The 27,494-nt window shown below is 39.8% G+C and overlaps 1 protein-coding gene across 7 annotated transcripts in view; it reads right to left on the bottom strand.

The window, feature by feature from the left end:
* THRB (thyroid hormone receptor beta) overlaps positions 1–27,494 on the bottom strand; it is a 430,248-nt gene that overhangs the window by 21,281 nt on the left and 381,473 nt on the right. For 6 of the 7 annotated variants that reach the window (XM_074268731.1, XM_074268732.1, XM_074268729.1 and 3 more), the window contains 2 exons: positions 12,217–12,317; positions 4,430–4,577 (listed from right to left, as the gene is read on the bottom strand). In XM_074268731.1, the coding sequence (XP_074124832.1) occupies positions 4,430–4,577; positions 12,217–12,317 (249 nt within the window). Of the gene's footprint in view, positions 1–4,429; positions 4,578–12,216; positions 12,318–24,678; positions 25,035–27,494 lie in introns of those variants that run through there. The other variant, XM_074268735.1, reaches the window with a different exon arrangement.

Here is a 27,494-nt window from a genome sequence, read left to right as displayed (position 1 = left end):
GGGAGTCTGGGAATCATCCCATCCAGTTTTCTTTTTCCTGCCCCTTATTGCAAATCGCTAATGGAGGTTCCCATTGGTGGAGAACCCCAGAGGTAACTGGTTTCATATGGTGGGTCCTGATTCACATGAGTAGGTCAGTCTTTGGGGAGTGCTCCCAGCAGCTAAAATCTCAAGTCACCAAGAAGGGGCTGGGAATTTCTGACAATGGAGACATTCCAGGTTTGGACACACATACACACACACATAAATCTCTCCAAATAGTTCTCTCCCTCCCTCCCTCTCCCTCTCCCTCTCTCTCTCTCTCTTTCTGTGTTCATCTCTCCCTTATGTATAAAAATACATATGTTGGTGGTAGAATAAATGGAGTAAATATATATATATACAGACATATATATATATATATACATATATATGTATGCAGTGAACATATATATGTGTGATAAATATATAAACATTCACACACATTCTATAACCAGAAAAAATATATTTTTATTATATACTATTTCTATATGTGTATCTTTATTTATCTTACCACCATGTGTATAATATATCAATAGCTAGAAAGGTATAAATGCAACATATATGTGGGGTAAATATATATATATATATATGTATATACACACACACACACACACACACACACACATATATATATATATATATATATATAAAATGTTTCTTTTATAGGTAAAATGAAGAATACATTTCTATGTTATATGCTATACCGCATATCTATATATACATGATATATACATACACACATATATACATTTACATAAATATATATGTATGTACCCACATATCCCCTAAGTATGTGTGTATTCTGAGTAATAGAAAGTAGAAGACCACTTCAAGGGGCTAAAATAAAAGAAAAATATTTAGAAGTCAATCGCAGAGCTAATTTCTTGCTAAATTTAGTTGATTTTGCCTTCAGAAGAAGTAGTTTTAACAGCATGGTACAAAGCACTTTAATTATGCTTCTTCTATAGGTAAAAACAACTGAATTTAGCACCAAATGAGCAAGAATGATGAACCCTGGCAACTGACCTCTGGGTGAGCCCCTTCTCTGTGTGGTCTTTATTCTGTCTTCTAGAAGGGAGCTCTCCAGCAGGAGAGTCCTAACAATTGGCAACATGCTTTTTAAAATAAGAATTTGGCTCAAAATTACATATTAGTAAACAGAATTAAAGGATGTAAACTAGAAGGGATGTTGGAGGCGTCTATAGTCCAATATAAGAAAGTTTTGCAAGGTATCATCTTAGTGTTGGGTTTAAAAAGGAATTTAGAGGACACTGAGACCCACTTCTTTTTGTTATGATGACCTGACCCCAACTGACCTTTTCAGCTTTATTCCATTGCTCCTATAGTCTAGCTAAACTGGCCTTCTTCCTGCACTTAAGCACGCCTTGGCGGGGCTTTGAGCTTTTATTCAGGTCATTTTTCCCATGCGGGGAATGACCTTCTTCCCTCTGCATTGGAAGAATCTCTCTCTTCCTTCAAGATTTGACTTAAGTGCCACCTTCTACATGAAACCTTTCCCAATCTCTATTGATCCTTTGTCTCAATACTTTGAAATAAAAATATATATTCTCATATTTCTAGTTCCCTTATAACCTGTAGGGTTGGGGTTTGAAGGTGAGAATGACTCCCTCCATGGAAGACAGAAAGAAGGCTTCTGTAGCATGTTGGATGGCCTCTCCGTGACAAATTTTCAGCAAGAGTCGCAAAGGATTGGTGGCCATGGAAACTATGATCTGGACTACTGAAGGAAACTTTCAGACTGATGAGATCACGGATTCCTTTGAATATTTGATGATACTTATCCCCCAGTACCTGGCACCCAGAAGATGCTTAATAAATGCTTACTAGCTGACTGATGGATATTTTATATCCATATTATATATGTTGTCTCTTTCAAGAGTCAGTCAATCCATCAATAAACATTGATTAAGTGCTTACTATGTGCCAAGCTCTGTGCTAAGCAAGCCCTGAAGTAACAAAGGCAGACAGTAGACCCTGCCTTCAGGGATCTGACAGTCTAATGGAGCAGAAACAACAGGCAAACAACTACGTCCAAAGAAGACACATTTAGGATAAATAGGAGCTGATCAAGTACAGAAGGCTTCTTTTTCCAGTCTTTCTATCCCCAGTCCCTTTTTTACAGGACCTGACACATGTCCAGCTGCTTTTCAGGCATGTCTAACTCTACGTGACTCTATTTGGGGTTTTCTTGGGAAAAATACTGGCGTGGTTTGCCATTTCCTTCTCCAGCTCATCTTACAGATAAGGAAACTGAGGCAAACAGGTTGATCACCCGGCTAGTACATCTCTGAGGTTGGATTTAAATTTAGGTCAGGCCTGATGCTCTATCCACTGTGCTACTTAACTGCCCCCAGGAATGACATACAGTAGGCACTTAATAAATGCTTGTTGATTGAACCCAAGTCTTCAGTGCTATTTCCAGTACATCATACTTCCTTGTGAGTCTTCTATATCAATTTTCATCTTCAATGTTAACTTCCAGCTGCCAATGATTGATTCTAGTGCATCTAATAATATAGCACAGTCATCATGGAGGATTCTAATTTTTGGTAGAAAGGAAAAATATAGACACAAATCTACAAACGGTTTCCCCTAATGGAATAGTTCTATAGTTCCTTGTGTTCTCACATAAGAGCATGGGCTCTGTATGAAATTCTGATGGGGGGCTAAAGGCAGGGCCTTAGTCGGGCTCGATCATGGTTCACTGTGGCAATTTGGAGAGGCTTACGAATTCCTTCTCGGAAGAACAGTTTATTGCTACGCTTCTAATCAAAGGAAATGCTAACTTTCAGTTAGTGGTTAGTGGAAATAAAGATGCAGTTTTCTTCCCATCCAAGTTCTTCGACTCCCTGAAATCTATCCAGAGACCCAGACCACAGGTTAAGGCTCTGATCTAGATGCTGTGAATCATGGCTTGTGTCCTGACTTTGCTATGAACATGGTTCTCCACCCCTGGAGGAAGTCGGCTCTTGGTCCTTAACATCCACCTCTAACTCTACATACTACTTGCGTGCCACTGGGCAAGGTGCTTAATCCCTTTGTGCCTCGGTTTCCTCATCTGCAAAAAGATAGGATGGCATCTAGGTGACCTTCTAGCTGATTATCATTATCACACTGATGGAAGAGTCTGGGGCCAAATCTCCTGGTTTAGTGAGGGGAGATGTGAACCTCCAAGGGTTAATCGTAGAGCCACAGAAAATGGCACATTAAGGCTCCTTCGGTATAGAATGTCTTTATGGCTAAAAATATCACGAACAACACGCCACAATATTCCACTTCACATTCCTTAGACTTTCCTGAATACGGTGCCTTTTGCTGGTTTTTCTCCCTCCCCCCTCCCCTTACCCCCTTCTAAGACAGACATCATATTGATGCTCTCCTGCCTGTGGCCAGGAGAATGGCTGTTTTGTAGGTGGAGAGATTTTTCACACAAGAAGGGCAAAGCTTTCATGGGGTAAATAGGACACCAGAATGAGATGAATAGAAAAGTCTTCTGTTTAATTGCTTGCAGCAATCATTCCAAGATGCCTGATGCTCAGAGGGAAGGAGGAAGAAAACGACCATTTATCTAGCCCCGGTGATACGCTAAGCACTACAGACATCTCATTTGACCCTCACAACAACCCTGAGAGGTCAGTGCTATTATTATCCTCACTTTAGGGCTGAGGAAACTGAGGCAGAAGTTAAACGACGTGCCCAGCGTCACACACCGAGGTGATCTCTATTCTATCTGCCGTCTCATCCAGTTGCTATCCTTTGAAAAGGATCAATTCTGGAAATATTTTCAAGATAACCGGGTCACCTTGTGCCTCTGTTAAAGGAGGCAATTGTAGGCATCAGAAGGATAGAATCTCCCAATAGGAAGAAATCTTGGTGGCCGGGTGGGCTAAAGACAGAGATTAAAATCCTGGCTTTGCCACTTGCAACCTGCCAGCCTTGGACAAGGTTTTGGTCTCTCTGAGTTTCTAATCTAAAAAGGAAGGAGTTAGATGAGAGGAGCTCCCATTTCAAAATCTATCATCCAATAATCTAAACGGAAACAAAAATCTCTTCAATGACATTCCGAAGCAGGGGCCATTCACTGGAAGACCGCCAGGGAGAGGGAACCTTCTGCACTGGAATGGCTCTAATAACCAGAGAAGTTTTCCCTTCCATTGAGGCTATATTTTCCTCCAGGATTGCTCTGCAGGCTCTGGAAGGAAGAGAGGCTCAGGACTATGCTTCAATAATGTGATTCCCTTCATTCAGAGGAAAGAAAGGTAGCTTCTCCTCTGCCTTCTGTCATCACAGTGTATGAGGCTTCCTCGCTTTCTCAGCTGCAACACCCCTTCACACTCTGACCCCCTCAACCCCCCTTTACTCAGAAGTCAAATAAAGAGGAACTTACAATCGGTCGCCATGCCAACATAGATGCATTTCTTGAAACGACATTCCTGGCACTGGTTCCGAGTGACTTTGTCTATTACACACTTTCCTTCATATTTACAGGAGTAGGATGGGTGGAGATTTTTCTGAATGGTTCTCCTAAAGAAACCCTAGGGGAAACAGAAACTTCTAGGTGAGAGAATTCAGTAGCACGCAATGTTCTACCGACAAATGACCCAATTCCCCCAAATAATTTGCATTTACTATATCATTTTCCTCAATAGATTGTAAACACCTTGAGGACAGGTCTTTTTATTTTTTGTTCCGGCATTTGGGAATGGTTGCTGAACAAAAGGATGAATGGATGGATTGTACATTTATATAATAAAATGAATCTGATGGGCCTTAACATGCCTACTGATTAAGACATCTCTTTCTCTGTGTCTCTGTCTCTCCTCTCTCTCTGTGTCTCTCTGTATCTCACTCTGTGTGTGTGTCTCTGTCTCTATCTCTGACTCTCTCTCTCTCTCCACATAAAAATTAGACCCACTTTTCCTAAAGAAGGTTTGAAATATGGGTAGAGAAAATGGCATAGGGTCTCCTAATCCCCTTCTGTTGTATGTCTCCAATTTATCCTGTATGCATCTTGTTTGTATCTAATTGGTTTCATGTCATTTTCCTCATTAGATTGAAAGCTTCTTGAGTGCAGGGACTGATTTTCTGCCATTTTTGGTATCCTTGGTGCTTAGCACAGTGCCTGGTATAAAGTAGGAATTTAATAAGTGCTCACTGATTGATCTCAGAATTAATATATTTTACAGTTGATTCAGGGAGAAAGGACTTGGGAATGCGATAAGTGGATCCGCAAAAGGGGAATCCAGAGTTTTCCTTTTCCCCTAGATGCTGAAAATGAACGCAGTTTAGTCTCTTAGGATCTTGTGATTCTGTGGCCAAGTTTAGCTTCTTTAGACTGGCTTAAATGGTATCCTGGTTCACACAGGAGAATCAAAGTGAAGGAAAGTATTGATGCATCTAAAAGCAAATGCAAATGGAACCAAAACAGAGAGACCTTTGGATTTGGAGACAGGAAGACTTGAGTAAGAATCTTGTTTCTACCACTTATTTATGGGACTCTGGGCAAACCTCTCTCAGACTCCGTTTCCTCCATTTGTAAAATGGGTTCCTCACAAAGGTATTAAGAGGATCAAACAAAATTACATCAATATAATACTCTGGAAATTCTGAAGTGCTACATAAATATTAGCCATTGTTATTGGGGTTCATATAAAAAGGTTCTAACTTGTAGATCATAAATCTCAGGCTAGAAGGGAATTTAAAGGTCACCCAATCAGAGATTTAGAGGTAGAAGTCATTTAGTCAAACCCCCATATTTTGCAGGTGAGGAAATGAAGTCCAAGAAAGTGGACTAATGTGCTGCATGCACTTAGGCAGCAGGAAGCAAATCCGGGATGGGGGGGGGTGTGGTCCTACAACTTGGTCTTGTGACTCCAAAGCCTTCCTGCTACCCAAAATGCTTCTTGTTCCTAATTCTTAGGACTGACATAAAGCAGCTCTGACATTTTGCAAATATCAATACTTTAGGGCAATAAATTCTAAGCTTCCTCCCAAAGGTCTTTGATAAGTTGAAATTTTTCCTCTACTTACTACTTATTCTCTGTATTCACTAAAGCAAGTACACTTTTTCCCACCCTGAGGCAATTGGGATTAAGTGACTTGCCCAGAATCACACAGCTAGGAAGTGTTAAGTGTTTGAGACCAGATTTGAACTCCTGACTTCAGGGCTGGAGCTCTATCCACTGCACCACCTAGCTGCCCCAGCAAGCACACTTCTTGATTCCCTGATGCAATAAGGTTGTAGCAAAAGGAAATGTATGCATGTATGTATATGTGTGTGTGTTTGTGTGTGTGTGTGTGTGTGTGTGTGACATATTGCTCATTGTAAACTTATTCAATGATGTTACCTAGCTTTGGGCTGTCTGCTGGACTGCATCCATTTATGAAGAAAATCCTCAAATCTCACAGAACCTTACCTAACAGTCTGAGGTGCCATATTTTCTTTTTCTTTTTTCTTTCTTTCTTTCTTTTTTTTTTTTTTTTTGCTAAGGCAATTGGGATTAAGTGACTTGCCCAAGGTCACACAGCCAGGAAGTGTTAAGTGTCTGAGGTCAGATTTGAACTCAGGTCCTCCTGACTTCAGGGCTGGTGCTCTATCCACTTCGCCATCTGGCTGCCCCCCTGGGGGGGTGCCATATTTTCAATCAGTGCCAAGTTCAAAGTCAAAATATGATCAATAACTACTTAGAATAAGGAAATCTTCACACTCTTCTGTGGAAAAGTCCCAGAATTGAACTTTCTGAGTTTGTAATAAAATTTCCAATTTTCCTTTTTTTTTTGGCCAACAAAAAAAAAAAAAATGGAAGCCAATGCACTAATAGACCCTAATTAGCTTGTTTTTTAGTTACACGGGACAATCTTGGTTTTAATTTCTTTAGCTATCAATTTTCATACATCTACCCACATTTTTGTACACAATATACATGCATACAAGAATTTTTTTCCATAGCAATAGCATTAAAGATGTGATTTTTAAATGAGAAAAATTAGCAGAAAAAACATAAGAAAAAGCTTCCGATTTTGCTCTGAATTTACTCTGAGATTTTGGCTTCAGGAAGGTCTCTCAAATCTCACAGTCTTCTCATAATGTGAAGGTTCCCCCAGTGACAAGAAAGCTGTCACACCTGGTGTGTCACACATACACACACTTTTAATTAAATCCATTGAAATGAATGCTGTGGATGTATTACAAAACTGCAATTAATTTAGCAGCTGTTGGCATTCAGACACAGTACCTTCCCAGGATACAGAGAAATCGTATGTGGGCCAAAAGTCACGAAAACAGTACATTCAGTACGGTTAGGACTATAACAGCGACACTGTTAGGTCACACCAGAGTTGTAATTAAGTCGTTGGGAAAGGGGGTGTGGCCTGTGGCCCTGAAATTTAGGGGGCAGTGAGGTAGGATGTGAATCGAGTGCCAGGCCTAGAGTTCAAATCTGGCCTTAAACACTTACAAAGCTATGGAAGTGACCCTGGGCAAGTCCCTTAACTCTGTTTGCCCCAGTTTCCTCATCTGTAAAATAAGCTGGAGAAGGAAAGGGCAAACACTCCAGTATCTTTGCCAAGAAATCTCCCCAAAAAGGATCATGAAGAGTTAGATGTGCCCTAAATGACTGAATAAGAACAGCAAACTGAGATTTAGAAGATGGAAGAAAAATCAAAAACAAACAGTTCAACCTCTAACTTAAAAGGATTTCCTTTGGCAGCATGGAACATTACAGTATAGTACCTCATGAGCAAGTAAAATTAATTAGATTAAGAAAGCTATCAGATCCTTGACCCCATCAATAAGTCACTAACATAACCAATTCTCCTTTCTACACAGCTAAATTTGTCTTCATTACTTTATATTCTTTTCACATCATGAATCGTAAAATTGATTTGAGGGCTATTTGCCCCAGGTGGAAAAACGGCTACTTTATGGCTCTAGGTTGTACGCTGAAGGCACCAAAATCCCAATTCTGAATCAGTACCTAAAAAAGTGGGCCACTTAGTGAACTCTCTTTGCCACAACCTTGACTCTCCTCCCCGACTCAGTACTATTTCCCAGCCAGCAATACTTGGATGGAGGAGATGGCTGTGATAGTATTAAGAGCATAAAATCACAGATTCAGAACAGGAAGGGCCTGGGAAATTATCTAGTCCAGCCCTATCTTTCTAGAGAGAAAGAATCTATTCCCAAATGGACAAATTGTGTGTTGGTATAATGGAAAGAGCCCTGAACATGGACCAGATAAGTCAAAGATCTGGCAGACTTTTCAGTGTGGTCTTAAGCAAGTCATTTTAAGGGCTTCAGGGGCTGCTCTTGGGGAGGGGGCACAGAGAAGCCCCTTTTTAGAGGAAGTGCTGTGGCTCAGGCCTGGTCGGAGGTGATCTCCCAGCCTGTGTGAAAGCTGCCCCTGCTATTGTTGGTAAATCAGGGTATGGTCAGTGACCGTGGGGATCCCTTCCTCATTTTTTCTTTGAGACTGATTTGGGCACCTTGGGCTAGGCTGGGGGGAAGTCTCTGTCCAGCAAGGTCAGAGCCATTATAAAAAGGAAATTTGGACCTATTTAGAAGGGTCTCCTCTTATTGCCCGGCCAAAAACAGCTCCTCTGGGCAATGGAGAAAAGTTCCACCTTTGGGAGTTTCCAGCTTCCATCCCCACGTGGGTTCCCTTTGGAAGTATGAGGGACCTTCCCTGGATTATATCCCCCTTGAGAATGATGGTCCTGAAAATGTATCAATGTATTGCTACCAAGTTAGAGTGTTGTGACCATACACATTGGGGTAGGATAGGTGGAGAGTTCACTGTGCTAAAACATATGTAAGGATGTCACTTCCCAGCCCTGTCATCTGTCACAAAATATATTACTCAAAAGAGATGTGTCTCTCAGTGGATTTGAATAAATGACACCTTATTTTTTAAGTTCCCTTTGAGCAAGACAATCAGGGTTAAATGATTTGCTCAGGGTCACACAGCTAGTAAGTTCCAAGTGTCTGAGGCCAGATTTGACTCCAGGGTCGGGGCTCTATTCTCTATGTCACCTACCTGCCTCCTCCCTTTTTAGATGGCATTTTACATAGTTTATTTAGAAAAAAAAAAGTCTGCAAATGCATCCTTGAAGTCCCTACTTGTGGTTATGGAGAGCTGTTGGGGTGGGAGAAATAATACATTAAAAAAAATGTATCGGATGAATAGAGACATTATTGAAACAGTGAAGAAAAAAAAGGATTCTGAGGATCCTGGTGAGCTGAGAGGGTATCCAAGTAAATGAGATTGCGAATTCAAGGTCGCCTTCTCCTTTGGATGGGATTTGGATGGCAAAGCACCAGCTCGGAAAGCTGTTTTTAAAAACTCCTGTTGTCTTTAAAGCTCTTACACTCACAGCCTGTTGTAATCTCAGAATAGTGGGCCCTAGGGTCCCCACCATGACCCCTGGATGATACCGTCTTCCCCTCTGAGGCTGATTTAGAAGTCTGGATGAAGCACAGATTGTGCCAAAGCTGACTGGATTCCATCTGCCCGGCTCAGCAGAATCCGAATTTTTAAGCTTTTTTTGTGTGAAAAAGATTTTTTTTTTGGTCGAGGGAAAAGATCTTTTGTTGTCGCTGTTTTGCAGAATAATAGCCATAAGCATATTATAACAGAGAAACATTTAAAAAAATTTTTACACTGTCAAGGAGAAAAACATTCTTCAAGTATTTCAAAGAAGGGTCATTTGGCAAAGAACCCCCTTTCCCAACTTCTTAAACTTATTTGAACCATTTCAAGCTCTCTGATTTCTCTCTTTCCCCATCTCAATTTTTTAAAGACATAATCGGTCTAGGAAAAGAACCAACATTTGAGAATTGGTCAGGTAGAGTCCCTTCTTCCCTTGTCCTCCGCTCCCCTAAGGAGTCCTAACTGACATATACTACTAAACCGAGGAAGAAAAAGGCACGCTTTTCCTGACCTTACCACAGGACTTTGCTATATGTATGTACTCCTGTGCTGAACACTAGACCTGATTCTCTATGGCGCCCAAATCTACATCTACTGTACCTGTGTTTCAGAGCTTCATAAAAATCATCGAGGGACTGTAGAAATACTACCTTGCAAATAAGATTGCTTTTTTTTATGTGTCTCCTTTTGTTCTCAACTTAGGATCAAAGACTTGGAAGCAGCCCTCCTCCCCTCCAGATCTCATCATTGGGTAGGTGGAGAGAAAATCAAGTCCAGAGAGGGTAAGAATGAAAGTAGGGATTACTTCATTTTTTGTCTTTGGCCCAGCACAAAATGTGGAAAAACAATACTCATTGGATTAGTAGATTAAGTGATTTGCCTTATGATTGTTTCATAGAAGCTTATTTGCTTTTTCTTTTGTTCTCACTGGTTTAGAAAAATCAATAATAGATTGTATAATCTGATAAAAAAATAGAAATATAATCAGAAATTTGAACCTAGGTTCTTGTCCAAATCCAATCCAGCTACTTCATGTGAGGCTAAGAAGTAACTTCAATATGGCAGAGAATCCAAATGTCCAAATTCATTTAGAATAAAACCTCAGTTCTTTAGACTAATAAGGACGGCCTGGTCTAATACGGTGAACCTAAATTATACAGATATTTAGAGGAATACAATTATGTTATTTTCAGAGAACTATATTCATTTAAATTAATTGTAAAAAATTGTGTTTCCATGAACAGACCAAAGGCAACCTTTAGCCTCATCCTGGTAAAATGATCAGAAATTCAAGATGAGTTAGAAAAAATGAGGTCTGATTGCAGACACATTTTAAATAACATTTTAGTAGATTAAAGACTCTTGTTGTCTTGGAGACTGATGCTCTACTATGTGTTCTCATATGCTGACTGGAAGAACCTTTTAACTTATTGTAACTTTATTTAATTTAATGCCCAGATAACAGAAGGTGGGACATTCCCATGAAACACCTTCCATTAGAAAACTGACTTTTCTCTTTAGCCTGGCAGAGCTTCCGTGTGCCAGTTATTTGGCCACTGGTAGCATGCAGAGCCTCTTAAAATGCCCTTTGTTAAGATGGCCATGGACAGGTTGTTATTTGGATCAGAGATGATCTGTTTTATTATTCATTTTAATACTCTAGGGTAATTTTTCTGAGTGAAATTTGTAAATTGAATAAGAATACACATACATTCATTTTCCTCTTTTCTTAACCTGCAAAATTGTTTTCATCTACAAACATTTTTCAACTTGTAAAATGTCAATCTCAGTTTTCATTTTGTAAGATGAACTTTGAATTATTGTTTTTCCCCAGAAAAAAACCTTCATTTAAATCCAACAGTGTTTACATTTTCTTTGAGGAGGTTCATAAACTCTGGCTAAGTTGAGTAATTTGACATAGTACTATTCTATTTCTTCAAAGCATAAAAAGAAATCTGTAGGAGCGCAATTATCTACTGAATATTTGCTGTGTACACAGATTATTTGGATAAACAAAGATCATAATGGAAATACAAGTGGCCTTAGAGAGACCCGCTAATGGAGCTCTCAGAGGTCCATCTGTTTTCTTCTCTTTGTAGGAGACTTATCCCTGCAACTAGAGAAAATGCATCTCCAGAAGTCAAATGTATGGGTGTGAGCTGCTTTGGGCCTGGTCTCTCTGCATTAGTCTGACTGGATGGTATCTTTCTTTTCTTAACCTAATGAGACTGGTTTGCTTTTGGTTACAATGAGAGATGTAAGTGAACATTAATGGATTTGATTATGAGGAATGTCCCAACGGATTGAGTTAAATGTGGAAACTGGAGTTTGAGTCTCAAGTAGACTCTGAGGGAAGAGGGGCTGCTGAAATCAAAATGAGAATTAGAGATGTATTATGAAATGAGACTTGAAATAACTTATATAAAAAGTTAACAGGGAATGAAAAATAAGGGTAAAAAGAACATATTCAAGAAGCTTGTTTGTGCAATTTAACAAACGCTTACAATAACGCTGCATGGAAGAAGTGAGATCCCGACAACATCCCAGCCCATTTTCTTTTTCATTGTCGTGGGTTTTTAAAATCGATTCAACACTGTTAAAAATGAGTAACAGACCAGATAGCTGGACTGTTAGGGGCAACAGATGTTGCAATCTAATCTGCAGTTCTACGGTTGTGATGTTCATGCACCAGAGCTTTCTGTCACGAGAAAAGGACTGCTAGAGTCATTCCAGCCAGATTATTTACCTTGCAGCCTTCACAAGTGATGCATCGGTAGTGATACCCAGTGGCTTTGTCACCACAAACTACACAAAGCTCGTCCTTGTCTAAGTAACTGGGTATGTACCCTGTGAAGGAGGAAAAAAAGAGGAGTATGAAAAAAAGGGTACGGCAAGTTAAACGTCAAAGATACTCCACCTCAGGGACTGCTCAGAGCCAGAGAGCTGGGAGGCCGGGACTTCCCCAAGAGACCTCACCAAGTACCAAGTACAAAAGTCGTATCTTCACACAACCAGCGCCATCAACGTCAACCCAAGGGTGTATTATAGACAAACATTATCACCTCAGTTGTCATCACCACTTATGGGAAAAAAAGGGAGAAGGAGAAGAGGGAGATTACTTAACAACCTCTTGTATTCTGGGAGTCACCGTTGGGGTCCTTTACCACTGAATAAAACTACCTTTCTCTCCATCACGTTCTTTTAGGGTCTGGACTTGGCCGATGATGTCAAAGCAAATTTGGTTCTCTATGGGATCACGGGCACTGCTCGGTGGCATAGAAATATTTTCAGCTGGAAGGATCCCACCCAGTTTAGTGAATCCAAATGTCTCCTTTTATAGAGGAGGCTTGTCCAGGATGACATAAGTTAGTGGTAGAAACTGGGCTCAATCCAAGTCAAAGAAATTGGACTTCAAGTCCAATAATAATAATCCAAATTAATTGTCTCTACATGGGTTTATATGTAAATCTAATTCAAATATATATATGTATATGAATTAAAATATAAACTGATTTATCTACACAGAAAATATTATTTAGGCTTCTGATTATATGAAATAGAACTCCCATCCCACCAAAAAAAAAAAAAAGCATGGGAATGAATGGGAGGAACTGAGATATAGGGTATAGCAGGCGGCATCATGTCCTGGACTTGCTGTCAAATTGTAGATTTTTCCTTTACGACCTGTGTGATTTTGGGTGATTAACTTAGCTTTTCAGTTAACCTCAGTTTCCTTCTCTGGAAAAAAAAAGACGCTTGAACCAGATGATCTCTTCCCACTCCAAATCTGTGATTCTACAGTTTTAATCTTTAAAAAAAATCCAAATTAAATCACAAAGATTCTGGTACTTGTTAGTACACTTACTGTCTTCTGTCTGGTTAGGAACTGAACCTGACCATACGTAGCCCACTTCTCGCCTGTCTTTGTTTTGCTCCCATCATTTAATCAATCAACAAGCAATGATTAAGCACCCGGCCTGTGCCAGGCCCTAAGGATTCAGAAAAAGTGAGCCAGTCCCAGAGAACTGTTGGTGGTAACTGAGGGAGCTATGGTGGGCGGTGTGTTAGGGGCAGGTAAGCGCTTCAAGAATACTGATTGGCTGGAGGCAGCCAGCTGGTCATACAGACAGATAAGCAGACTTTTAGAAGCTCAGACAAACTCATCAACCACCTTGAGGAGGATTCTAAAAGGGAAGATGTAAGTGGGTTCAAAAAGATCCAGGTAATTGGACCACATGGAGACACCTGTAGATTGTCAAGTGAAATCAACTTGGAACAGGAGAGAGCTTTATCTTCTGTAGAAAGTCGAGAAGCCCCTCCCTGCAGTAGAGGGGGATATGTCTGATCCAGTCCCTCTGCAGGGGTTAGAGCCTTTAGCGATGGAGATGTTCTCTTTCAGGGTTCCAGGTTTCTGCCCTTCTGGGGTTACTTGGGTTAGACATCAGTTACAAGGCAGAGAAAACATCACCTGCAGAATCATCTTCCTCCATGGAGGGACAGGTTCTGGGACAGCGATTTAACTGATGTGGAGAACGTCTGGGTTCTTAAGTCTAAAGAGAGCGATCTAGAGTACATAATTAAGTGGCTCACCCAGGATCCCAAGCCTGAATGTAGACAAGGCAGGACTTGGCTCAGGGCTTTCTGGTTTGAGGCCTGTCTCTCTCCACTAGGCCACACTGCCTTTCTCCTACATGGATATAGATGAAAACCGGAGACCTTCACACAGTCCCTGAGTCTGGTCTCAGCCACGGGCAGCATTAGAACATTGGCTGGCCTGAGTTCTGGACTCCCTCTCGTTCTCAGTGTTCCACTTTGGGCTTTGCCATCTTGACTATAAACCCTCCAAGTAACCTTTGGTGGCCCTTTCTTCGTGTACAATTCATCATGTTCCCAGCTTACACAACCACTGAGCCCCAGTCCCTTGGGTATCTCAGTCTTGTGGATAATTGGTGGAGCGAACGCTCTAATTGAGTAAGACAACAACATGATAACTCAGAAGGCCCTCATCCCGGCACAGATTCTGGGAGCCTTTCCATGATAATAAGCAAAATAAAAAACAAGATGAGCTGGACTTTGAGCCCAGAGAACTAACAGCTCATCGAAATCCTGTATGGCTGGGGGGAGGGAGGAGGACAAGGGAGACAGAGAAAATATATATCCATCAAGGTACCAAACGGGGGGACTGTGTTATGTTAGCTCATCTTTCAGAACCGACAGTTCCTAGCCAACACAAGGGCACAGGATTCATGCAGGTGCAAGCAGGGGGCCTAGAACCTGGGCCCAGACAACCCAGCCTGTTGGCTGTCGGGGCTCTGGAACCCATGCCAAGTTCATCAAAGCTGTTGTTGTTGTGAGTGTTGCCATGGCCCATGTCTAACTCCTTGGCAGCACTTCCCCAAGGCTAAGCCTTGAACACTGTAACATCCTGTTCTTGGCCCGGCTTCTCTCTGGATGGACAGCCTGGCCATAACCTGGTCTGGGTCAAGACATCTTTTCTGGACTCTTGGAGCTAGCTGTCTCCTGGTGGCAGGGCAATGGACCGCATCCCATCACCATGCACCAAGCACTGAAGAAAACGTGGGTGGATTCCCTCCAGGGACCAGATTCCCACATCAAGGATGTAGAGTATACATTCAGACATCATCTACTCTGAGCTGAAGGGCACTTGCAGGTCATCCAGCCCAAGGGTTATTGATTCTATTGTATTTTTTTTTTGCATTATAGATCTTTTGGGCAGTCTGGTGAAGCTCATGGACTCCTTAGAATAATGTTTTTAAATACATAAAACAAAATGAATTGCATTATTTTTGTTGCTAACTACAAATAAAATGCAAAGCATTACATAAGAAACCCATGATAAATATGTGATATATAATTATAAATAAATGATAAGTAAGTACAATTAAAAATAAATAATACATAAATATAAATAAATTTTTAAGAAGTAATTTTTTTTCCTCATCCAAGTTCACAAATTCCCTAATCTATCCAAAGACCCCTACAGGTCTGTTGCAGATGCTCGATCTTTCCAGAGGCCTAAAAAAGGGGGATGTAAGTTGTCCAGGGTCACACGGTAGCAAGGCGCAGAGCCAGAATTTGAATGTAGGTCCTTTGGTTGCAAACTTAGATTTCTTTCCACTCCACATCCAAGTAAAACTTTAGGGACACAATTATTAGTTTATGTCAACACACATGAAGGAATCATGGCCGAAACATGGCAGATATTCACACAAGACCTTTTATTTTCATTCCTCTATTATCTGACATTTTAGATGGCTGTCATTTTTTAAAAAGTCTTACTTAAGTAATGCTGCTACAAAACATTTAAGATGCTTATTTTTTTTCGTGGTAGATCACTAATCAATGAATAGCTATTTCTTGATCAGAATCTTCCACAGAATCATCTGATGACAGTTTCTTACACGATCCTAACCTTCCAAATTACTTATAATATTAATTCTGAAATATTTATTAAAAAATCATCATAATTGTTATGTCTTGCTCCATCATTCGTTATTAATTTTTGGGGGGGATCAGGGAGAATACTTGTTTTTCCTTTCCCCAAGATCTAGACTGTTCCTCCTCACCTATTCCTTGTGGGATCTCCAGCTACCTTAGGAGATAGCTCAGGCTTATCTTCTAATAAGCCTTTCCTGATCCCCCCAGTTATAAACAGTTTCACCTTTGAGAATTTATTTCTGACCACTTTGTACAGCGAGGCAGCATGGAGTACTGGGTAGAGAGCCTGTGTCCAAAGGGACAAGGTACTAGACCTGGGGGAAGAAAGACCTCAGTTTAAGTCTGATCTCAGGCACTTAGTAGCTGGACAAGTCACTTAACTTCTGCCTCAGTTTCCTCATCTATAAAATGGGACCTACTTCTCAGGATTGTGAGGATAAAGTGAGGTAGTATTTATAAAATGTTCTGCAAACCTTAAAACACTATATAAATATTATATTATTGTTTTTTGTTGTTGTTGTTCCCAATCAGTAGTAGAGCCTTCTGAGCTTGTATTGGTCTGGATCAGCCACAATTGGACACTGTACCTTGATCCCAACATAATGATGTTATTTGGTCTCTTTGAGAAAGGACAGCAACCAATTATCATCATTATTATTGTTGTTGTTGTTACCACTCTGAATGTTCTGAGCATCTCTCTAGGGAGAGGATCTTAACCTATTTTTTTGGAGATTTTGGAGGAGCCTATCAGCCTTTTAGAATTCTTTTTAGGATAATTTTAGACTCCTTTTTAATTTTAAATTTAACTAATTAATTTTAACTTAATTATTTTAAACATTGGCAATTGAAGTTAATGTTACATTTCACTTAGTGAGCATAAAAAGGTACTTTTTTCCCATCCAAGTTCATGGTCATGATGAAATCTATCAGTGGGGAGTCAATGGATCCTGAGTTAAAATCGAGCCTCACACTGCCCAGCAGAAATTGTTTGGTTTTAGTGAAGATAATTTACTCACTGGGAGTTTTTCTACCCAAATGAAATCACATGCCTAGTCCCTCACTGCTCTTCCCCGTCCTAAAAAAGAAAATATATGTTGACTTCTACCTCTCCAATTCGACTGTGGGTACCTGGGAGAGGAGAATTTATTTTTACTTTTGTCTTTTTTCTCCCCGTGCCTAGCACAGTGCTTTGCATAGAACATTCATGTAATCATCAGTGAAACAATCTAACTTAATATTCCATAAAAAATGAATGAAAAGGATTCTTAGAGGTATCTTAACGTAACTGGGAGTACTATGTAAGACCCCATTTGCCTAAGAGGGATAATTACTGCCATGCTTCTTTCCTTATGACTCCCCCCCTTTTTCTTCTCTCTCAGATATTCTGCAGAAATCACACAATTGTCAAGAGGGCATTGGTTCAAGTAGCAGAGTGAGAAGCTAACATCAAAAGGATAATAAGTCAGGGAACTAGCTGGCTCTGGGACATCTGTCGTCCCTTAGAAAGATCGACTCAACAAGCAGTAGAGGGTTTCTCCTAAGTACCATCCCTCTAATTCCAATGAATGTGTACTGGTCCTTACCATGGTAGCACAGGCCCAGTTTTTATGATTTACAGAGTTTCCAACTCAACCTTAAAAATCAGCATCAAAAAATTTTACAGATGCAGGCTTGAGAGTAGTCATATGATTCATATTTGTTACTTGAGAAAATACCCAATGGCAAAGTCACAATGCTTGAAGTTCTTAGTATTCAAGAGTCTTTCAAAATACCACCATGGTGTCCCCTAGGGCTGTTTGGTTCACAGGCTGGGACTGATTGACCTCTGGCAATTATCACCCAAGACAATGAGCTAGGAGGATGAGTTCTGTTCCAGGCCCCCAATACTAGTATTCATTTGGCCAGAATCTCTTCTCTTTGGGTTGACTAACTGGGTTAGTACCTCATTCATTTTTGGGGAACATGAATCTCTATTTAGCTATAGATTTCATCATTGGCCAAAGGATCCTAATCTTTTAGAAATGATTTCTCTAATTTCTGATCTACCACCGAGCATGAGGCAACTGTCACGGCATAGTAGAAAGAACAAATAAATAAATGAATGAAAAAGCAATTATTAACCATTTCCAATATGTTAGGTAGTAGACCAGAGGAATAATTTATAATCTGCCTTAAACTTGCTGTGTGACCCTTGGCAAATGATTATTATATTTTGTCTCAGTTTCCTCATCCATACAATGGCACTTACCTCATAGGGTTGTTGTGAGGATCGAATGAGACGATATAGATAAAACACTTTGCAAACTCCAATTTCAAAGTTAATTATTAATTGTTATGATAATTAATTAATTAATAAAAATTATTAAAATATTAATTATAATAAGAATTCTTATTACTGTGGTCACTATTGTTTCTGATGCTTTTGTGAATTCTCTTGCACGTAAGAGGCATCAAGGCATGGCAGCTAGAGAACAGATTTTGAAGTAGAGACGGGCTGGGTTCAAGTTCTGCTCTGATGCTCACTGAATATAGGATGCTGGACAAGTTAACCTCTGATTTGTTGGATTGGGCCACTTCCTGCGGAGCTGGCCATGTTCTTTGGCTTCTGGCCAAACACTTCAAGGGAATGGCAGAAGGAACTCCTGACTGCTCTCCTGTGTCTGGGGATGGGTATGTCTCAGGTCAGTAAATCAGGGCTTCCTCCAATCACCCCAATCATGTATATTTCTCTTTTTCATGTGTTGGCTGTTGGAGGAGAGAAGAAACTTTTTTCCTGCATTTCTGGCCTGCCCAGTGTCCCTCTTGGGGCTACAGATAAATTCTGAATGTTTTCTTGACTTGGCTAATCTTATTTTTTTAACTGAGGTGGCTACTTAGAAAAAAATAGCTGGACGGTTTCATTTTTGTCTTTCCTTAGTCCAGTGCCCGGTCCACTATGGGGATTCGATAAATGCTTGCCAGTTCGATAGATCTTAAAAAAGCAATCCCATAGCCAAAGTGGAAAATGTTCTGTGTAATTAAAAAATCTCAAAATTAAAATAAAAAAATCCCCCAAATCCTTTACCAGGAAGGTTTGTCCCATAAACCAGAGCCAGTAGGACAATCACGGAATATGTTGCCTGAAGGATTTGAGCTGGATTTTTAATGGCAGAGTTCTAGAGAACCAGAACAACATGTAGTCCATTTGAATACTAGTGGGAGACTGCATCCGGGGCCATCTCTAATCATTTTGATCTATATCTTTCTACTGGACCCACATGGCTCTGGAGGAGAGAATGAGCTGGTGACTGCACAGCCTCCCCTCACTTAAATCCAACTTACTCGCAATCATAGCATCCCCTCCCTAATGTCATGGGTCTCTTTGAGAACAAAGGGCAAACAACAATGATAACAAACAACAATGGGTGACTCTTTAGCCCAGAGAGCCAATTAATTAATCAACAAGCATTAAGTAAGGACCTCCTATGTTCCGGGTACCAAGGATACAGCAACAAAAAAGAAGCAGCCTTTCCCCTTGAGGATTTTATAAAATGCAAGGAGGGGGAGAATAGGGGAAGAAGCAATTCAGTTGGGCAATGAGGGCTGGTAGAACAAAGTAGGGAGATTTTTGTCCTTGATTTATTAGGCAGCTTCAAAGCCATTTGAGAAGAAATAGGAGAAGGAAACATTTTATGGAGTTTCCCATGTAAGAAAGAGCTGAGAAGCTGGGGGCAAGAGATTCCATGGGGAGGGCTTAAAGCTGTTTAGCTACAAGATCACTATAATTAGGGAAAAGAAGGACTAGAGCTGGGACCTTAATGGCAGCCTTGTGGTATAAGAAAGCATTGGATGAGAGTCAGGAGAGTTCTGGATTCATGTCCCATCTCTCACATTTCCTATAGGGGCTGTCATGGACTAAATTCTCTGAGTTTCACCTTCCTCATCTCTAAAATGAAGACAAGATCTGCGGAACCCACCGCCTAAGGGTTTTGTGTGGAACAAATCAGATAATGAGCAAAAAGTGCTTTGTAAACCTTCATCTTCAATAAAAATGTCAGTTATCATGGCATAACACCCATGATTTATAGTTCTGTATATAGGTCTTTGAATCCATACCCTCTTATTAGAAATAAGAAAAGAGGGCATAAAGAGGGGATCAATAATTGATCAACAAGTATTTATTAATTGTCTATTAGGAGCCAAGCACCGTACAAACACAAAAATGAAATAATTCGACCTCAACGAGCTTATATTCTATTGGGGAAACCAATCTATACATATACAGCCATACACACATGCATACACATTAGAAGGGGGAAGTATCAACAGCAGGGAAGATCAGGAAAAAAAGTTTCATGTAGTAGGTGAAATGACTAGACAAGACTTTAGTTAGCCAGCATGTGAGAAATCTTTTTGAAGAACTTATTATGTGTCAGATACTATAAGTAGAAGAATCAGGATTTGTCCTGAGATCTTTGGGCGGTGCATGTAGTATTTTGTGGCAGAATATCCCTAGGCAGCGAAAGGTGGAATGAAGGGAAGGCATCAGTTTGGGCATCAAGAACAGAGCTGATTCTACCAGAGCAACTGTAGCCAGAGATCAGACAAGAAAAGTGTCAGGGATAGAAAAATGGGAGTAATGCAGTTAGTAAGAAGCGCCCAAATAAGGAACTGATGAAATGGATACTGAACAAGCAACTAGAAACGCAGGAAAAACAGAAATGTGAATAACGCAAAGTTAATGCCAGAAAGGATGGTGAGGGCAGAGGGCGACTGGCATTTTGAAAACAACCGAAAGGTCAGGGAGGATGGGCCCTTGTCCCCAAACTGCTCTACTTGGCCATGGATAAGCTGCTCCAGTCTCTGGTAAGGGGCTCTAAGTGGGAACAAGAGAATAATCAGAGACAGTGGAAGCAAACTGCTCTTTCAGAGACCAAATAATACCCTTCCAGGGCAGTGCTTGGGCTTTGCCGTCATGTTGCTCATCATAAGCAACCATCTTGGAAAATGGTACTGGATGTTTTGGAGGAGGTTAACACAGCCATTGCCATCTCGGGAGAATGCTATTTTTTTTTTTTTTTGGACAAGAGCTTCTGAGTTCTTGATAAGAAAGATGGGGAATGTCTGAAAGGAGATCTCTTGTCTGCTGTTAGGTTTAGTGTGGGCACAATCCAATTCTTGGCACTAAGAGGCATTCTCATTTAACCTCGAGAAAGACAAATGTGTTCTGTATTTAAGGAAAACACTTTAGCATTTTTCTATAATGGCCTTGTCTCTTAATGGATTCCACGTGGTAATGCCCAACTTGAAATAGACTTCAGAGTGCAGCAAGCAGAGTACAGACATAGTAAAAACAAAATCTGCCACCGCAGGAACTACTTAGTATTATATTTTCAAAACTTGAGATCTGCATTTCAATACTCAACAGTTCACTGGGCTTTCACCTAAAGCAATCCTTCAGCTAGTTTGAAAAGTGTTACTTAGATGTCCTTGCAAGAAGCCTCCTTTGAGATCTGATCTCCTGCATTTAAGTCAGTTCAAACAATACCTGATTTGCCATTTAATTTCCATTTCTAATGTTTATGCAGTTATACCCATTAGGCTGACAATTCTTCAGTGAAGATGATGAGTTACTAAGATGAATTCATTATATGCTTTTGTAGGTCTTTCACCAGCTGTAGAGCTTGTGTGTTTGTCCCATTACAACCTAACAAACATATTATTATTTGTTCTTTACTTTTCTTTTTGCACATCTCAAAATTATTCCCCAAAGTAAGAACATTTACAAAAAAAATCACTAAAAGATCCTTCTTGATCATGGCTTAAGAGTTGGGATTTAAAGTGGGAGGAGAGGGAAGGGGGGGGAATAATTGAGACTTCCTGAGGTCTCTGAATATGAAAAGAAATTTCGATACAAATGTTTTAGCAACTGTTGGGAAATCTAATTCCTATAGGATTTAAGGGCATAGAAAACTGAAATGAATTCACTGTATGAAGGAGAGCTGTAAGGAAAGGGAGAGGCAAAACACCTCTAAGGAAGAATTCTGTTTAAAATCAAATGAGCATTTGACTGGCAGGGCCTCTCTGAAGGTAGCCAAATCCCGATGGGTCTTGAATTTCTGCACAGAATTGGACTTTCTGGTAAGAGAATCAGGCCAAAGGTATTGTCATCTTCTAGCTATGTATGAGTACAAATGAGAAGAGACCACACCCTGATTGTCCAATTCCCTTAAGTTTGCCTTCAAAATTTCAGTTCTTCCATGTTATATTGTCCCTTAGGAAAATTTGTGATCGAAAGCCAGGGCTAATTACTGATTTTAATGTCCTCTAATTGCTAGGTTTGATTTAAGATGCCAAGCTCCATGGGAGGACAAAAAGAAGGTTTTTTTTTTTTTTATTTCCTGTTTAGGATTATTCTTTTCATTAAGTCTTTGTGCTGAGGGGTTTTTTTTTTTTTAATTAAAGCTTAAAAAAAATCCCAATATAAAAACCTTCTATTCTCCATCAAAGAATTGATAAATGGGACAGATTCTATTCTAAACTTCAGCTTTTCTCAATATACTTAAAGGAGTAAAAACCTGTATTCAGAAACTAAGAACTAAGATAAATTCAAGGGGGAAGACAAGAGAAGAAGGAGAAGAAAAAGTTTTGACAGCTGTGTTACTGAGGAATATAGAATGGTGCTGAACACAATGAACACAGACGAAGTAATTATCATTTATTGGGAATCAAAGAAAGCCCAAATGGAACAATAAAGCCCCTTCAAAAGGACACCTGCTTAAAGTATTAATGTTGTCTTAATGAGACACCACTGAGGATTCACTGACAGAAAGAACCCACTCCACTCAACAACAATATTGGATCAATATAGACAGACATGCTGGGTCTAACCTTTTGTTCTTGGGAGACAGTTAACAGATTGGTTCATTTTACTAAGATCTGCTTAAAAAGTGGCTGCCACAAATACTGACATGTTTAAAGCCAATCACCTGCCTTGTTGAGTGAGATTGGCGGGGAGGGCAAAGGGAAAGGGAGGCCAGTGGCCTTTCGAGGGACAGGGCTTTTAAAAATTACATCCATAGATGCATAGAATGCTGCTTTGTTTCCCCATTTCATGAATCATATTAACGTTCAAGGCATCAATGCCCAAAGCAGGTCCCTTTGTTAGGGATCCCTCCACTGGGGCTCTGTGGAGGTTCCCTGTGAAACAACCAACAGAAGTGCCAATCGGTGGGGAAAATGTCAGGAAAGTTCTGCAATTAATTAACCCCCAGCCATATCTGAATGCTCCAACAAGTTAAAAGGAGACCAACAGAGACATCAGTAATTTGGGATCCTAGGACACCGTCCCCCAAAGTTGCACATATCCATACATTCATGTATAGAGTCCAGAAGCTTAGTCCTCATTTTAAAAGTTGAGTTTCTTAAGAAACAGGGCACACATACCGACCCACAATGTGAAACTTGCAATTTTGAAATTCATTAGGGTATCCCATCTCTTGCTTTGAAAATGAGAGAAATAAAAAACTCTGGGACTCAGTAGAAGGGTAATCCCCCAACAATTGGGGAAAAAGATAAACTTTTACATATCTCTTCATCATACTATAATTTCCCATCCTTCCTTTATCCACAACTAGAATTTACCATTATGTCAGCAAATATTATCATTTACCCTCAGGGGGAAATAGAAACAGGATTGATTCCTAATCTGTTAGAATTAAATGGGCATTTTTTTTTTTTTAAATTATGGAACCATTTGAAACATTGCCAATGATATTTCCTTTTGAACTCTATGAGCCCCACTCAATCTCTTTTCAGTTAATTTCAATTCAGTAATTTCCAAATCCAACCATATCATTGCAAATTAGGCATCTCTGCTCAACATTGGACCATATCACTGCAAATTAGGTATCTCTGTCTGCTCAATAGGCTCCCAAGTCCCACAGATGCAGAAAGCAAGCATTTCTCTCAAAGCTACTGGAGGTTTCAAGCTTGTCCGGAATCCTACACTGTATTCCAAATTTCCACTGAGTGCTATGCTGATCATACCTATGCAAGGAACTTTGTGTGTCTGGGATTTTGGAGGGAATGCTCTATCGACCCAAGTGAGGAAGTGACATGTCACCTGCTTGGATATCCAGACCATGTCAGGGATGGTTTTTTGAAAGGTGAAACTTTGCAGCAGGAGGTTAAAATTCTTATTACATCTGGATTGAAATGAGAGGACAAGGCATTCTTTTCAGGCTAGGCAAGGAGTGTAAAACTAGAGAAATCAGCCAAGTCATTTTAACATACATTTACTATCACACTGCCCAAGACAGGTCATGTCAGCTAATTAGCAAATGCATAAATTTCCCATGAAATGTCAAGAAAGAGTCAAGAAGATTTTCCATCGTACCTGAGGAAAAGAAACTGCTGACCATGTCCATCTCAGAAAGGGAAAACTTTTAGGTTTCCTCTCCACCCTCGTTTCACCTGAAGCCTTCTGGTTAACATTTGGCTAACTTAACACACGTACAAAAATCCGATGCAGAGAGCCATCCTAATTAAAGCTTCCCCCATCCGAATAAAAAAGTACTCAGAAATCTTTGTTGATCTCCGAGACCTTTCAATCACCCAGCAATCTCTCTTACCGCTGTTTTCACTTTGGAACAGACGGGCTTCAAATTCAAAGATTATGTGTGAGGAAGCAGTTGCAGCAACTTCTAGGGAAAAACAATCACAGGCACAGAGACTAACGGGAGAAAAATAGAAATAAAATTGTCCCTACCTTTTTTCTGAGAGTACGCTGGTGACTGCACCTGAGTGAAAGTAGGTTTTTCTTCAGTGAAATATTCAGGTTGGCTGTACGGCTTCAGGGCCATGTCCATGTCAGAGTACTCGCTTTTAAACATGTTTCCAGGGTAACTACAGGTATACGGCTGATTCACTGCCCAGGCCTGTTCCATATATATGTTGTTACTGTGCCCGGCCTGAGCATCACAGCTGCCGTAATTCTGACTATCTTCGACATATGTGCAAGAGCCCGGACACTGCATATAGCCCGTGCTTGCAGCCCCAGGGTAGACCTCGTATATTTCCTGCACACAGAAGTTCATTTTGTGATTCTGTCCCCTGCGTTTCTACTTTACATACACACATACACAAGCGGTATGCGTGCACACCATCTGGGGCATACACACGGCTGTGCATACACACCCAGACGCATACATACACATCGAACGGCAGGGAGAGGAAAGATGAATAAACAGGACCAACAAAGTCACAGCCTGCTTCACTTTTGAGTAGTAGCACTTGATGTGCTAACGTCCTATTTATATTGGGTAGGCTGGTAAACTCCCCTGCCATTCAAATATATCGAGAGGCAGCTTTATGACCATCAAAGGTCTTAATCTGTGACTGTAGCTAATTCCTCGGGAAGATGGAAGACAGGTAGGGCTGACCTCCCCCACCTCCCAACATCAGATAAAGAAGTGACGGCCAGACAAGCCGTCTTATTAGACCATCATGAGCTGGATTCATTTTATAAATCATTCCAGCCCCTTTCAATATGATTAGAAAATGATTGCTACACAAAGAGGTGATTCTATCACGTTAGCTGACAACTTAAGTGTGCGGTAGTCTAAGAGGAGCTCCCCTGGGGGACGGACAGAAAATCCTGAAATCAATAAGCTTGTTTATTAGCATTAACTCATTGAACATTTAATAGTGCTGGGTGGATGACCCATCCATTAATTTAGAGTGATTTTTAAAAACAGATTTTAGTGTCTTAATCTGTTGCTAGAATTATTGATTTTCTTTTACAGAATTATCCACAGGAATCAGTCACTGGCACATGTTTTTCTCTAGCTTTTAAAATATGTGGAAAAATATTTTTAATAAACTTTAGGGATATTTATGAGAAACTTTTATGGGCTAAAATTTGGTAATTTTCCAAAGTGGTTAGTTTTTACTTTCTAATGGAAGATTATTTATATACAACCTTTATAAGACTCATATTGTTTAAATGAACAGTAGACAACTCTTGATTGAGTTTCGTGTGTGTGTGTGTGTGTGTGTGTGTGTGTGTGTGTGTTTAGCAAAAACACTGCTGGATTTTTCTGAGAATTTTTGTAATGATCATACTGCTGGTTTCTGGGGTTATGTATTCATAATCATTCTACCTACGTCCATGAATATTTAATACTATATGGGTTGGGGATCATCACAATGAAGTTAAGAAGCATGTATAAAGTACCTATTATGTGCCATGAACCATAGTGCCTAAGCACTTTACAAATATTACATAGCTGATCCTTATGACAACTTGTAAGATAGGTGCTGTTACTATTATTCTCATCTTATAGAAGAAACAACTGAGGTAAGTAGAGGTTGAGCGGCTTACCCAGGATCACACTATTAGTGTCTGAGACTGGATTTGAACTCAGGTCTTAAGTACTCCAATACTAATTCTATTTGGTATTCATTTTTTTCTGCTGTTTTTTTTTTCTCTTTTTTTTGTTATCCTTAATAGAAACCAGAAGTCCTTACAAGAATATTTTTAATCATACATACAAGTAAACATTTAATTAAAGTTTTCTTCTTGCTAAAAATGTCAAAACATTACATTAAAAGTGGTGGTTATTTTCTGAAAACTCTAGGAATAAAAGTGCTATAGACCTTATGTTTTTTTTTTTATCCCATCTCCTTTATTTATCTCAAATTGACCAAAACTAATACTTAGATTAACCTTTCAATGAGCTGTTTTCCTTTCTGGCAAGCACAAGTGGCAAGGAAGAATCTTTTTGGCTAAGTATTCCATGTTGGATGCATCTAATTTTACCCAGTGCTTTTCCTGGCATAATATCCATTTTTTGGAGGCAAAAATCCAAGGACTTTCTTACTTTTTACTGCTTAGCAATATTAACGAAAGCCATGACTATTATTTTTATTTTTTTATTCCAAAGGAACAATTAAAATTGTTTTTTCTTAAAAATAAAATCTATAAATGCTTTGTTTCAGAATTGTATCTCTAGTTCTTAGTTAGAAAACTTTCACATAAGAAATCATAAAATAATGGGTAGGAAATTTTTTTTTTTAACTAGGTAATTTGAAAAGCCCCAAGACTCAATTTTGTGTGTAAGAGCATAAGCCATTTAAATTCCTTAGAAGTCTCTGATTAGGATGGTTTTTAAACCTATTTAAACAACTCTTCTTCCCCAATCTATTTTTATCTATTAATGAATGTAAACCCCACCCCCTCCAATGGAATCCTGGATTCAGGAAGTTCTGAGTTCAAATCCCACCTCAGAACTTACTAATTATGATATTGAACAAATCACTTAACCTTTGGTGCCTCAGTTTCCTCAAGTGTAGAATGGGGAACATAATAGAATCTACCTCCAGGGTTGTTGTGAGGCTCAAATGTGACATTTATAAATGACTTAGTGCAGTTCCTGGCACACAGTGACCATTTAATAAATGCTTATTCATTTCCTCCCAAATGAACCTTGTAGTTCATACAGAGGGAGTATAGTTAACTTCCAATAAATACATAAACTTACTGTTACAACTAAGAACAAATTTGGTTCTGGATTCATATTGAGT

This window comes from Sminthopsis crassicaudata, chromosome 5 (assembly GCF_048593235.1).
Source record: "Sminthopsis crassicaudata isolate SCR6 chromosome 5, ASM4859323v1, whole genome shotgun sequence".
In the NCBI taxonomy this organism is placed as follows: Eukaryota; Metazoa; Chordata; class Mammalia; order Dasyuromorphia; family Dasyuridae; genus Sminthopsis; species Sminthopsis crassicaudata.
The sequence above is the reverse complement of the archived record's forward strand: the minus strand, read 5'-3'. Positions and strand labels throughout refer to the sequence as shown.